At 43.6% G+C, this 13,228-nt stretch overlaps 1 protein-coding gene across 3 annotated transcripts; it reads left to right on the forward strand.

Moving 5' to 3' along the window:
• The first annotated feature begins 2,269 nt into the window (after nt 1–2,269).
• Nucleotides 2,270–12,780, forward strand: Zscan26 (zinc finger and SCAN domain containing 26). 3 transcript variants are annotated; one of them, XM_052729766.1, is made up of 6 exons: nt 2,270–2,396; nt 7,065–7,140; nt 7,244–7,303; nt 8,129–8,446; nt 8,695–8,980; nt 11,124–12,780. In XM_052729766.1, the coding sequence occupies exons 2-6, from the start codon at nt 7,126–7,128 to the stop codon at nt 12,023–12,025; spliced, it is 1,581 nt and encodes a 526-aa protein (XP_052585726.1). In that variant the 5' UTR covers nt 2,270–2,396; nt 7,065–7,125; the 3' UTR covers nt 12,026–12,780. The 3 variants fall into 3 exon arrangements, with proteins under 3 accessions (XP_052585726.1, XP_052585725.1, XP_052585727.1); XM_052729765.1 differs by having other exon boundaries at nt 2,307–2,443; XM_052729767.1 differs by lacking the exon at nt 2,270–2,396 and adding an exon at nt 2,450–2,824.
• Nucleotides 12,781–13,228: the final 448 nt, after the last annotated feature.

Genomic DNA, 13,228 nt, shown 5'->3' on the forward strand with positions numbered 1-13,228 from the left:
TAATCAGACTTGAGGAGGCTGGTACTGGGTCAGGGCAGAAGAGGAAACTGGATGCCTGCATCAAAACAACCCGGTCACAGGACTCTTTCTCCAGCCTCGAAGACAACTGGCATTTAAACTGAAACGGGCAGCAACATTCAGAAAGATATTGGAGATGTATCCTCAAAGGACTTAGAAAGGGGTCCCAAATCTGGGACTGAACAGAGTTCTGATGTTACAACAAGAGTCCAGCGAAGACCAAATTCTTGAAGCAACTTTATGGATTGTGTCAGAAATTGCCAATATGGATCCTAACATGCTGGATAATGTCATGATAGTGAGTATGATCTAGATTTCACAAAGTATCCCTGGTGTTAGAAAGAAATTACAAAAGGTAGGTTCTGGAAGAATGGATGGCAAGGTTCCAACTGAGGTAAAGCCTGAGGTCTGAGCATCCGAGGAGCTAAGGGCCAATGGCACAGCAAAGGAATCAGTCTGGGAATTTGAATTTTCTTGCAGTAGGATTGATTAGGTTAGTTTCTGAAATCGGACTTGTTGGTAATACATCCACACATTGCCAATAGTATCACTAATGGAGAAGCCCCACTCTCATGAGTGCATTTGTATAAGACCTCAAGGCCATTCTTGATGTTCTGCAAGCTGTACACTCAGCCCTCCTTTCTGAGGGCAGTCTGATGAACCACATTCCCTGAGACGACTCATGTTTTTATTATTGGAATTGGAAGATCCTTTTCATTCTTAAGTGATAAGACCAGACTCAACAATTTACAACTCTAAATTGTGCAGCTGCTAGTACTTTGGGGGATTAGGTGGAGTGAGGGTGGGGTGGCTTAGAATTCAATGATCTTTGGAGAGATACTGGGTCAAGATGTGCCAATTTTCTTGTGTGTGTGTGTGTGTGTGTGTGTGTGTGTGTGTGTGTGTGTGTGTGTGTGTGTGTGTGTGTACTGATGCCTGTAGGAGGTCAGAAGAACCACTGGATTCTGGGCAGCTGGAGTTACAGGCTGTTGTAAGCTGAGAACCAAACTGTTGTGAACTGGGTCCTCTAGAAGAGCAGCAGGAGCTCTTAACTGCTCGACCATCTATCTAGGATAAGATTTAAAGGCCTAATATTGCAGGGAGGCATGTTACAGCACACCATTCTGGTAACTAGAAACTAGGAAACTTTAAACCATTTACTAGGACTGTTAGCCTGCAAGGCCCAAATCTGTCAGCAGGCTGAGAAATTATTGAATTTCCTCCTCCAACCTGGAAAGAGGAGCCTGTTTGGAAACCAGTAACAGACAATTAGACAAATGGAAAAAACTATCGCAATTCTCAGGCAATTAAAAGTATTCCTAGGCATGGCAGATTACTGTAGAATTTGATCCCAAATTTTGATCTGACAGCTAAACCCTTTATGAAGTTTTGAATGGACCCAGGAATATTTGTGGGTTTTCGAACCTTTAAGAAGGGCATTGACATCTGCTCCTGCTGTGAAAATTACAAGCTTGCAAAAGTCTTTTCGGTTATATGTTCATGAAAGAGGTAGAGTCCTATTGGGAGTTCTTACTTTGATGATTGGAGATGAACCTCAAACTGTAGCCTATTTATCAAAGTAAATGGATAATAATGGGGAATGATGGGAAGAAGAGGATGGTAGGGGACTTTGTATTAGACACCATAGGAAGGACTCTGCACTTACACAAAATGGTTTGTTTGTTCTGAGTTAATCTGCACACAAGCCATCTTAATGCCCTGTTTGTTCTGAGTTAACTTTACATCCCATTGGTCTAGAAGACCGCAGAGCTCGTATCTGACACCACGGGACATTAACCAGACCAAAAGCATTGTTGGGTGCCTGGGTTCAGAAGTCAAACAACGGGGAAGGCGCACATAGAAGTCTTTGGAACGCGATAGTGAAAAGGTGAGGAATAAAGAATAAGCTTGAACACTAATAATTAACTTTGTTCGCTTCACTAGGAAGCTTCTGGTTTGAGACGGGGTATTAAGGTGACTTCTTTGGAGTGGTGGTATTAAATCCAACCTTCATGATCACACCAGTCTTTGACTAAAGTCCAACTTAAAGTGTCAATTCCTGTCTCTGTTCGTTGGCGGCTGGAGTTACGGTGCGAGCTTTGTTGTTCCAGTGAGAGATGACGCTGTCCGTGAAAACAGTCCAATGGAATGAATGGCCTGTTTCGTGTAAATGAAATGTTTCAACTAGACCCAGCCAGGGCACCATCGAGTTGAATCGTAGTCCTCCCACTGTCCTAGAGTGGAGCCGGAAGCTACTGGGCTGGAACGCTGAGGGGACATGTGACTGACCCTGCAGCCAGGGCGTGTGGACTAGGGTGATCGAGTGTCAGCGGGGTCAGATCGGCAACCTTGGGACTCTGGAGCGGCGCGCCTGGCAGGTACACAGAAGCGGTCCACACGTCGGAGCGGGGAGAACCAGACGCGGGTGCGTGGCGGAAGCTACGGTTCTTGGGCACGGGAGAGGGATGCAGCCGAGGACGTAGTGAGCTCGCAGTTTGTTGTTGAGACAGCTTCGTACTTACCCTGGAACACACTGTGTAGCGTAAGCTGACCTCAGACTCCTGAACATCCTCCTGCCTCAGCATGGGATTACAAACGTGAGCCAGCACGCCTGGCTTCCGTTGGTTTTATTTTGTTGTGGTTTTGTTTTGAGAGCGTTTCGTCAAGCCCAAAGTGGCGTCACTCCTTTGGTGGAGGACACCCTTGATTTGAGCGCCTGTTTCTCTTTCTTCCACCTCCGAACGCTGAGCTCATAGGCCGGCGCTCCCACACATGGCTTCTGCTGCATGTTTAAGTAGTTTCCACTGTAAGTAACCAGAGTGGTTGAGTAGATAATCTGAAGAAGATGGATGGACGCAGGTGCCTTCAAGAGGCATGCGCGAGGGAACGGCGAGCACAGAGGCCCGGAAACTGGAGCTTGTCTGTCTTATTTAGGGAATAACAAGGTCACCAGGGTGTTTCGAGTGCAGTAAGATTGCCAGAAAGAATAAGTGTGTGGAAAAAGAAAAAGTGGGCATTTCGGGTGTGTGAGGAAGTTGGTCTTGGGGTGAAAGACATAATACGACATGTTTTAAAGCGTTTATAATTGGAAATTCATAATAGGAATAGATGGGAAGGCGAGCAGAAATGAAATCAAGAATAATTCAAAGTTGGGTGCAATTAAAAAACCTGCATCTGAGCATGGTAGCTAATTTCTATACTACTAGCACTTGGGATACTGAGGCAGGAGGATTACCATTAGTGGCTACAGAGTGAGGCCCTTGGAAGAAAGAGGAAAATTGGCAGGAGCTCTGGTGGGCAGTGAAGACTGACTGTTGTGGTAGTTGTGGGTAGGCAGAGCCCAAAGCATTCGCTTCTGGATCACATGCACACCAGCAAGAGAGAAGGGAAAAATAAATTCAAAATTTTGGGTCTGTGGATTAAAAACAATTTTTTTTTTTTTTTTGGACAAAAGATCTAAAGTTCAGCTTTAAGACCTTGTGTAAATTCTTCAACTCTCCATGTCAAGTTTCCTCTGTAGTATAAGGTTAAAAGTAGTTCTTGGAGCCGGGCGGTGGTGGCGCACGCCTTTAATCCCAGCACTCGGGAGGCAGAGCCAGGCGGATCTCTGTGAGTTCGAGGCCAGCCTGGGCTACGAAGTGAGTTCCAGGAAAGGCGCAAAGCTACACAGAGAAACCCTGTCTCGAAAAACCAAAAAAAAAAAAAAAAATAGTTCTTAATAGGCTTCTGTGGAGGTTGAATTAGCAAGTGAAGAGCAGGCGGAGCACCTCCGTTAGCCTGTTTGTTGTGCTGGGACGTGAGGCATGAGTGGTCATTAATAAGAAGAAAAAATGGGAAGGGGTTTCCCATTAAGAGTGAGATTTATATTAGGCCGGGCGGCGGCGGCGGCGGCGCACGCCTTTAATCCCAGCACTCGGGAGGCAGAGCCAGGCGGATCTCTGTGAGTTCGAGGCCAGCCTGGGCTACCAAGTGAGTTCCAGGACAGGCACAACTACACAGAGAAACCCTGTCTCGAAAAACCAAACAAACAAATAAACAAACAAAAAAAAGAGTGAGATTTATAAGGACCCAAGAAAAACAAGCAAACCAAAGTATTGGAGAAACTGAAAGTAGTTCATTAAAGCATAAGAAAAGTTTAGAGCATTTTAAATGTTTTAAACCTGATCTTAGTGGTGATGGCCAGTCATTATGTGCAACAGGCACGATGGAGATATGATTCATTTCCTCCCTAGGAAGATCACAAGTGCAGTGTGGGAAATAGGTTGGTGTCAGGAAGACCGTTCAGAGCAGTGGGTCTCAACCTTCCTAATGCTGCACCCCTTGAATACAGTTCCTCATGTTGTGGTGACCCCCAACCACAAAAGTATTTTCATTGCTACTTTGTGACTGTAGTTTCGCTACTGTTATTAATTGCAATGTATTATTTTGGAGATAGAGGTTTGCCAAAGGGGTCACGACCCATAGGTTGAGGATTGCTGGGTTAGAGTCTTCCAAGTAGAGCATGTCATCAAGAAACATGTATTTTCTTGAACACACGAAGGATGTATTTATTTGAGGGATAGGAAGCTGCGGAATCGAAAGAACTGGGGCTGCTGGAGAGATGGCTCAGCAGTTAAAAGTGCTAGCCAATCTTCTAGAAGACCCAGATTCAAATCCCAGTGCCCACGTGGCAGCTCAGCCATTGGTAATTCCAGTTTCAAGAGATCTACACCCTCTTCTGGCTCTCTTGGGGCACACATGCATGCAGACAAAACACCCGTACACATAATTTTTGAACGGAACTTGATTAATTATATACATACAATATGGGAGGAGGAGGAGGAGGGAATGATCAGTTTTCTGGCTTAACTGTCAAAGTAGATGGACCCTCCCAAAGACAGGCTAACCTACTCTGCATTGTGTTGTTATATTGAATCACATTTTAATACAATTATTTACCTATTTAATAACATTAATCCAATTATTATAATTAATCTAATTACTAATCACATATTTAATCTGATTAATTAAGAGTCACCATTAATTTATGTGTTATGCCTGTGCTAGAGTTCTTGGTGCCTTTAAATTGTCTATATATGTCTGGGTTTGTGCACTGAGTACAGTTGTCCTTGGGAGCCAGAAAAGTATTCAGATCTCCTGGTGTTGAAGTTGCCAGTATTGTGAGCCACCCAGTAAGGGTTCAGGGACTGACCCTCAATGGTACCCTCTGTGAGCCATCTCTTCAGCCCCTTTATTAGAGTTATTTAAAGAAATGGGACCAAATTTTATATTAATTTTGGTCAGTAGATGTCTAAAATGAGACTTATTTTAAAAAGTGAAAGTAGAAGAGGGCTGTTGGGGAACAGGATCATTGGGAGTAGGGGGCAATTAATCAAAATACATGTGTATGACATGCCATAATGAGATCCTTTGTTGTGCATAGTTAATAAATGCTAATTTTAAAAAGAATAGGGAAAAAGTCAAAGATTTATTACAAAGGTTACCTCATGATTATGGCAGCTATCAAGTTCGAAGATCTTCAGGAGGAATTAAACTAACAACAAAATAGCAAATGATTTCATTTTAGTGTACGCTGAAGACCTATGAACCACAAAAACTGATTATTTAGTTCAGATGTGAAGACCAGAGACTTCAGACCCAGAGGAACTGAAGTCTCAGTCCAGAGCTGAAGGCAGAAGGAAAACACTGGTATCTGCGTTTGAAAGCTGTTAGAGAGGAAGTCTTATTCCCTTACTTGGGAGAGGATCAGTCTTTCTGTTCTCAGACCTTCAGCTGATCGGGCGAGGCCCACTACATTATGAAGGACAATCTGTTTTACTCAGCCCACAGTCTATTAATTTAAATATTAAATCTCATCCCAAAACACAGAAACATCCACAATAGTGTTTGACCAAATATCTTCACACCACGTGTCCAAGAATTAACATATAAACTAGCCACAATAGCAAACTATATTTTATGGCTAATAATCATCACTTTCTTGGACTTTTTCAAACCTCTACTGATAGGACATGGTGTTGCAAGCCTCTCACATCCTTGTTACTTGAGAGGTTGAAATAGAGAGCCTCAGGCACATGAGGCTACATTGAGTAACATAGCCAGACTATATCACAAACATACAAAAGATGATTACTAGTAATGGCTTTTACATTTAATCATTTATTAATGCAGGATCCCATTATGTAGCCTAGGTTGGCCTCAAAACATGTAAGCTTTCTGCCTTAGCCTCTGGAGTGGAATATAGGCCTGAAGTACCACCTCTGGTTTTAGATGTTTGGTGTTTTGTTTTTAATATAAGCACCAATTCTATATGTTCCCTTTAGTTATAGCTCCTTAACCTAGACAATGACATCCTAGCATCTGCTTTTTGTGGGGGGAAATTGGATCCATGCCTGTTGTAGATGAACTAGAGTTCTGGATTTCTCAGAAAGTTTCCTCAGTAAATTCATGATAAGTAGTATTTATTAAAGTGTTCTCTAGGTGTTAGGATATTTGGTGTTGTATCCTATCACCTTAATATTGATGCTGCTAAGTTTGATCATTTGTTTACCTTTGCAGCTGCCAGAAACCTTTACTTTCCCTTCATGAATGTACAGTGTGGTGGTTAACACAGAACATTCTGTTCTTCCCTCTTTTACCACAGTGGTTTTAGCATTCATTTGTGCTTCTCAACTGAAGTGTTTATTTTGAGATTTTAAAAGTGGTGATTTTTCAAGCCAGGCCTTGGTGATGCTTGCCTTTAATCCCAGCAATGGGGAGGCAGAGGCAGGCGGATCTCTGAGTTCGAGGCCAGCCTGGTCTATAGAGGAGTTCCAGGACAGCCTCAAGCTACACAGAGAAAATTGTCTTGAAAAACAAACAAACAAAAACTGGTGGTTTTTCAGATTTCTTACTATTGCTAGGTTGTGTGGCAATCTATCAAAGTTTTTTCACTTTGTTTATGTACACTTAGAAAGAGGTGTTTTAGAGAAGACAACCTAAGGAAAGATCACTTGTCGCTGTTATTACTACTAGCACTGCAGTTTCTGTGACTCTTGTGTTCTTAGGAGTCCCTCAGGATACGGTCAAGAAAGTTCTCCAAAACAAAGTGCCTGAATTCAGCAAGGGATGGCACTGGCCTTGGTGAGTGTGTATCCGTGTGCATTCTTCTTTTTTTTTAAAGTTCTTTGAGATTTTCAACAACATGTTCTGATCATATTCTATTCCCAAACATACCTCTTCCCAGATCCACCCTAGCAAGCGTGCATACTCTTTGGCTCCCCTGGGTCTGAAGGAGGAGCTTCAGGTAATGAGGGGATCACTTCTGTTCATGGAATCAGAGGGCTGACCTTGGGGGTCCTAACAGACTAAATTTAGTGACTTACCACTCAGTCCAATGAGAGAGGTGAGTGGAAGTGAAATAAGAAAGGAATTTATTACTTAGCATGTCCATATTGTAAAGAAATAGGAAGAGAGTGTCCTAAGCCCTGTCTTAGGGCCCTGACAGGAACTCGAGGATTAAATGGGAAAAGGACAGAAGCTGAGAGGAAGGGGGGCAAACAGCATACATAGATAGTCCTTGCCGATCTGTCTTGGACAAATGGATCAGTCATTATTTCATGCTGGTTCTGTAAGGTCCTGATAGCTCCAGTGAAGTCGTTACTGCTGAGGCAGCAAATGCTGGTACCTGTGGATCCCATCATGGGTGATCTATCTGCAAAGTTCTTGGTCTCTTGAAAATAACTTAGTTATTCTTATCTGGTGACATTAGCCTTAAAGGGGGACTAGAAGTTGTGCATCGTGATTTAGGACTTTAATCCCAGCACTCAGTGGCAGGTAGATTTCTGTGAGGCCAGCCTGATTTACATACCAAATTCCAGGCCAGCCAGAGAGCTACATAGTGAGGTCTTGTTTCAAAAAGAAAAACCGAGGAGTGGGGGTCCTAGCAAGGCTGGATAAATTAGGAGCTATCAAGCTTTGTTTGCCAGTTGTCAGAGAGACACTCCTTAAATGATTATCTGCAGAGCTGAGTAGAAATCTGACTCAAAGTTTAAGGTCGCAAAAGAGATAATAGTTGCAGATCCAAGTCTGTGATTTGAGCCACTGTTAAAACTACTGTGCTTGGGAACAGGGATTCAGAGTTGAAGGAAACAGAAAAGGCCTTGGGCAGGAGCCATTGAGCAAACAGTTCAGGCAGCTGCGCTATGAGGAGAGCACTGGACCTCGAGAGGTTTTACGCCGACTCAGGGAGCTCTGCAGACAGTGGCTGCAGCCTGAGACCCGCAGCAAGGAGCAGATCCTGGAGCTGCTGGTGCTGGAGCAGTTCCTGACCATCCTGCCAAGAGATCTGCTGGTCCAGGTGCTCGAGCACCACCCAGAGACTGGGGAGGACCTGGTGGGAATACTGGAAGATTTGCAGCGAGACCGTGGAGAAGCAGGACAGCAGAAGGTAAGGGTATAGGCGTCCTTCTGCAGGAAAGTAAGAAGTGAGCCCCCAGGTCACAAAGGTGGACATGAGCACAGCAGTGGGAGGGCACTGCTCACTGCTGGTCATTCAGCCTCACCTCCCCCTTCCGTCCCCTGGTGTGAGGAGGCTCTCCATTCCTCTGCCTCTGTAAAGTTCCTCTTTGTTCTCCTTTCTAATACTGAGATAGCTTCTTGTAAACCAGTTTCCTAATTATCTGTACTTATCTCTAGGACCCAACCCAAGGAAACAGACAGACTGTGCTGGTCCTGCCTGAGCGTGAGGTGCGGAAGCCTGAGCATGAGGTGTGGAAGCCTGAGTGTAAGGTGCAGAAGCCTGAGCAGGAGGTGCAGAAGCCTGAGTGTGAGGTGCAGAAGCCTGAGCAGGAGGTGCAGAAGCCTGAGTGTGAGGCGCAGAAGCCTGAGCAGGAGGTGCAGAAGCCTGAGCGAGAGGTGCAGAAGCCTGAGCAGGAGGTGCAGAAGCCTGAGCGGGAGGTGCGGAAGCCTGAGAAGAACAAGGGTAAGAACTAAATGGAATTCTTTTGCATTTGAGTTAGGGTAGGCCATGCAGTGCCCTCTGCCTTGGCACTCTTAGCTTTTTGTGTTTTGATTTGATCACATCTGTTGTGGAATAATTTATATATACAGTCCACACCGTAGCCTCACTAGTCAGTGAGTTGTTTTGTATATACAATAAACTTAGTCAGTACCACAGTCAAGATTTAAAAGATGAACCACAATTTAAATAAACAGCATGCCAAGGAGAAGTGAATCTGGACCCGGACCCACCTTCTCTTCTTACCCAAGGCAAAGACAGAAGCTCAGACACAAGTCTCCTTATTCATGTCTTCTTATCTCTTGCACATCACTGTAAGTGGAAGTGATGAGGGGTGACTCGGCCTGGTGTTTGGTTTGTTGGTTTGTTTGTTGTTTTGGTTTTTTGTTGTTTTGTTTTGTTTTTGGTTCTCCTTTGCTACTGTTCTGTTCCTTATGTTTTTCTCTGATTCAACCCTTGTCTCTCTCCCTCCCCCTACTTAGTGTCCTTTTTTTCTTTTGTGGAGATAGGGTCTTCCTCTGTAGCCCAGTTGATCTCAACTGCAGCTATGTAGACCAGGCTAGCCTTGAAATCTCCAAAGTGTCTTCTTGATACTTCCACTAAGTTACCTTTTGTTCTTTTCTGTTGCTTAAGTACGAATGTATTGTTTCCCCCTTCCTGAAAACTCGTAGTGAATTGGATAATGCTCTTCTGTTTTTTCACATGGAAAACTGTGACCATGTTGGGAAGAGGAACAGAGAGATGCAGCTCACCCCCCAAGTTCAATAACAAGTTGTCCCCTGCCTCCCACTCATAGGTACTTCCATGCCCCATTTCATTTCCTGTTTTCTCCTTCTAGTTTCTCTCTCTTCTGGGTCTCCCCTGCCTCATCCCTTCTGTTCCCTGCTTTTCCAAGTCCCCTCCTTGCTCCCTTTATTCTTCCTCTATCTGGTCAGTGTCCCACATGTGCTCTCTGTTACATTATATTATTATAGTTTCTGCCTGCCTTCTCTTTGTCTTTCCATAGTTAAAGGGCAGGGTTTTGTATTGTGCTCTGAATCTGTTACAGCCCCTAACCTTGAGTAAACAGTATCTATTGATGATTGGCTGTTCTCATTTTTAAAGCTGGCCTCTGCTGTCCTCTCTGTTCAGTATTTTAGAAAAACTCGCAGCATATGAATAGGTCAAGGAACCTCTGGTCCCCTCTTGGAGGGCGATGCTTCATATTTCAACAGCATGATGTTTTTGCAAATTCATTATTCTCAGGGTCTTGTGGCCCAGGTGCTGTTTGTTGATTTATTGAGAAGGACTTAAATTACCTTTCTAAGATTACATTCTACTCAGTGATACATTGTCACTATGCCAACACATTTTCATTTTTCAAAGTACCATCCCTTTTTAATGTGATGGTCCTCGGGTGACCTAGTTTTATGCTTTTTTGTTCCCCATGTGACAAATCATGATCAAGAATGTACAGTCATGCTTAGTAGCTTCTGTGTGTGTGATGTATATCACATAATAAAATTTAGAACATTTAAAATAAATTGCCTCCTACCACGACCCCTATTCTTCCGTCAAGGCAGTCATGGTTAACAATTTCTTGGATGTCAAGCTTGATATGTTGACACCTGACTAATCTCCAGACTTGAGAGGCTAAGGGAAGAGGGTTTATGTTAGGCTAGGTTATTCTGCATATTGAAACCTTACCTCAAGAAAAAAACAAAAATCAAAACCACCATTTCTTATAAATCATCCCATATATATTTTAAATAATCATAAGCAAGCAATTTTTTTAAACTTTGTAGGGACTAAAGAGAAGGCTCAGCTGTTAAGAGCACTGGCTGCTTTAGCAGAGGACCTGGTTTCAGTTCCCAGCACCCACATGGCCACTCGAAACATTGTGTAACTCCAGTTCCAGGGAACTGGGCGCCCTCTTAGGGTCTTCATGGGCACTGCATGCATGTGGTACACGTGCAGGCAAGACACTCGTACACATAAAAGTTTTTCTTTTAATTCTTTTAAATTTGTACACATGGTTTGACTTAAATATTTCTTCCTATTTGCAGATTCCTTTTCCTGAACATGAAAAGTTAAATAAGTGGTGATGTATGTATATTTAATGTTTCAGGTAAGGAAACAAGGAATGGGAGTGGGAAGCTTGTTATAGTGACAGACCATTGTGGAAGAATCAAATCATCTTGTACAACATCTAAACCCATGGAGTCCCGCAGTGAGAACTTGCACTTCAAAAAGCAACCAACCATGCCCAAGGAGAAAACTAGCAGCCAGTGCTTGGAAACTAAGGAGAGACTTGTCCAGCACTCAGCCCTGACTGAACACGAAAGGGCACATACAGGAGAAAAGTCTCGTGAATCTGTAGTGTGTCAGAGTTCTGTTCCTACTGAGCAACAGGAAGTCCTCTCTAAAGAGAAAGGTCACCCCTGTCATGAGTGTGGGAAAGTCTTTCAGAGGAGTTCACACCTCATCAGACATCAGAAAATCCATCTTGGTGAGAAGCCTTACAAGTGCAAAGAGTGTGGAAAAGTCTTCAGCCAGAATGCAGGCCTTTTGGAGCATCTCAGAATCCACACTGGAGAAAGACCCTATCTGTGTATCCATTGTGGAAAGAACTTCAGAAGAAGCTCTCATCTTAATCGACACCAAAAAATCCACAGTCAGGAGGAGCCCCGTCAGTGCAAGGAGTGTGGGAAAACCTTTAGTAAGGCCCTGCTCCTCACCCACCATCAGAGAATCCACGGCCGTGCCAAAAGACATTATTGTAACGAGTGTGGGAAAGGCTTCAGTTTGACTTCCGACCTTATTCGACATCACAGGATTCACACTGGAGAAAAACCTTTCAAATGTAAAGTGTGTCAGAAAGCCTTCCGTCTAAACTCACACCTAGACCAGCATGTCAGAATCCACAATGAAGAAAAACCCTACCAGTGTAGTGAATGCAAAGAAGCCTTCAGGCAGAAGTCAGGTCTCTTTCAGCATCAGAGACATCACCACAAGAGCAAACTGGCTTGACGAGGTTCTCTGTTTGAGATATTGGAATGTTACATTGACAAGCAAACAGTGCTTTTTAAAAAGTCACCTTGGCATCAGAGTTCTTGGGGGCCAAATTGGAAGCCATTTGCCTCCATTGTTTTTCTCTCCTTTGGTTTAAAGCCATAATGAGACTATCATAATTTCACTTTAGGTGGTGGGATCAGAGTTAAACAATTCTTCACTAGAAGACTTCTCAGAGTTTTTAGTGTGATAAGTACATGATTATTTATTTCTAAGTAATAGCCTCATGTATGAATGAAATCTTTGAAATCAGCAAGTCAAGTGCCTACAGATTTATATAGAATGAGAGCAAGCTGATTATTTTTGCAAGTACTATAGCAGCAGGCTCCTGTAAAGTAAAACTAATGAGGGTTGGGGGGATGGTTCAGTGGTTAAACCAGTTGCTATGCAAGTATAAGGACAATATTTTGGATCCCCAGCCCCCATGTAGAAGTCAAATGGGTATAAGTCAAATGGGTATAGTGGCCTGAATGTGGTCCTACCCCTCAGGAGGCAGAATGGAATCTTTAGGGCAAGTGGATTAGCCAGACTAGCTTTATCAACAATCATGGATTCAGGTGGGAGAATTTGGAGAGCAGTTGGTGGAATGATCAAGGAAGACTCCTGATATTAATCCAATTGCACATGCACCCACGCACATGTCTACCCCACACATGCAAACATCACACACACACACACACGCACACACACACACACACACACACACACACACACACACACACACACACACACGAAAAAACAAAATCCCAAGGGGCTGGAGTGATGACTCAGCAGTTAACACTCCCTGCTTTGCAGAGGATCCATCCATTTGCAGTTCCTAGCGCCTACATAGCTGTTCACAACCATCTGTAACTCCAGTTCCAGGGGATCTGATGCCCTCTTCTGGCCTCCTTGGGCTCCTGTACACAAATGGTCCACATAAACTCACACAGATGCACACATACACAAATAAAAAATGGTTAAAAAAATTAAGCCCAAAATAAATCTAATAATGCTTGGAAATGCACGTTCTCAAAAGTCTAACATAGGTTAACTAAATATTTTCCTACTGGTTTCACCCACACACTGACCTTGTATCCACTTTACACATGAACCATCAGTGAGTGCCCTTCAGAAAGCAAAGATAGGGTTTTTTTGCTGTTTAACTATGGAGCCTGCCCC

Source organism: Peromyscus californicus, unplaced genomic scaffold (assembly GCF_007827085.1).
Source record: "Peromyscus californicus insignis strain IS unplaced genomic scaffold, ASM782708v3 Scaffold_8__1_contigs__length_139910024, whole genome shotgun sequence".
NCBI classification, from domain to species: domain Eukaryota; kingdom Metazoa; phylum Chordata; class Mammalia; order Rodentia; family Cricetidae; genus Peromyscus; species Peromyscus californicus.

What these genes read in the sequence shown, in the direction of transcription:
- Zscan26 (XM_052729766.1), top strand. An exon ending in GTCTGAAGGAGGAGCTTCAG is followed by an intron (nt 7,304 to 8,128) that starts GTAATGAGGGGA and finishes GCTTGGGAACAG; the next exon opens with GGATTCAGAGTTGAAGGAAA. An exon ending in GAAGCCTGAGAAGAACAAGG is followed by an intron (nt 8,981 to 11,123) that starts GTAAGAACTAAA and finishes TTAATGTTTCAG; the next exon opens with GTAAGGAAACAAGGAATGGG.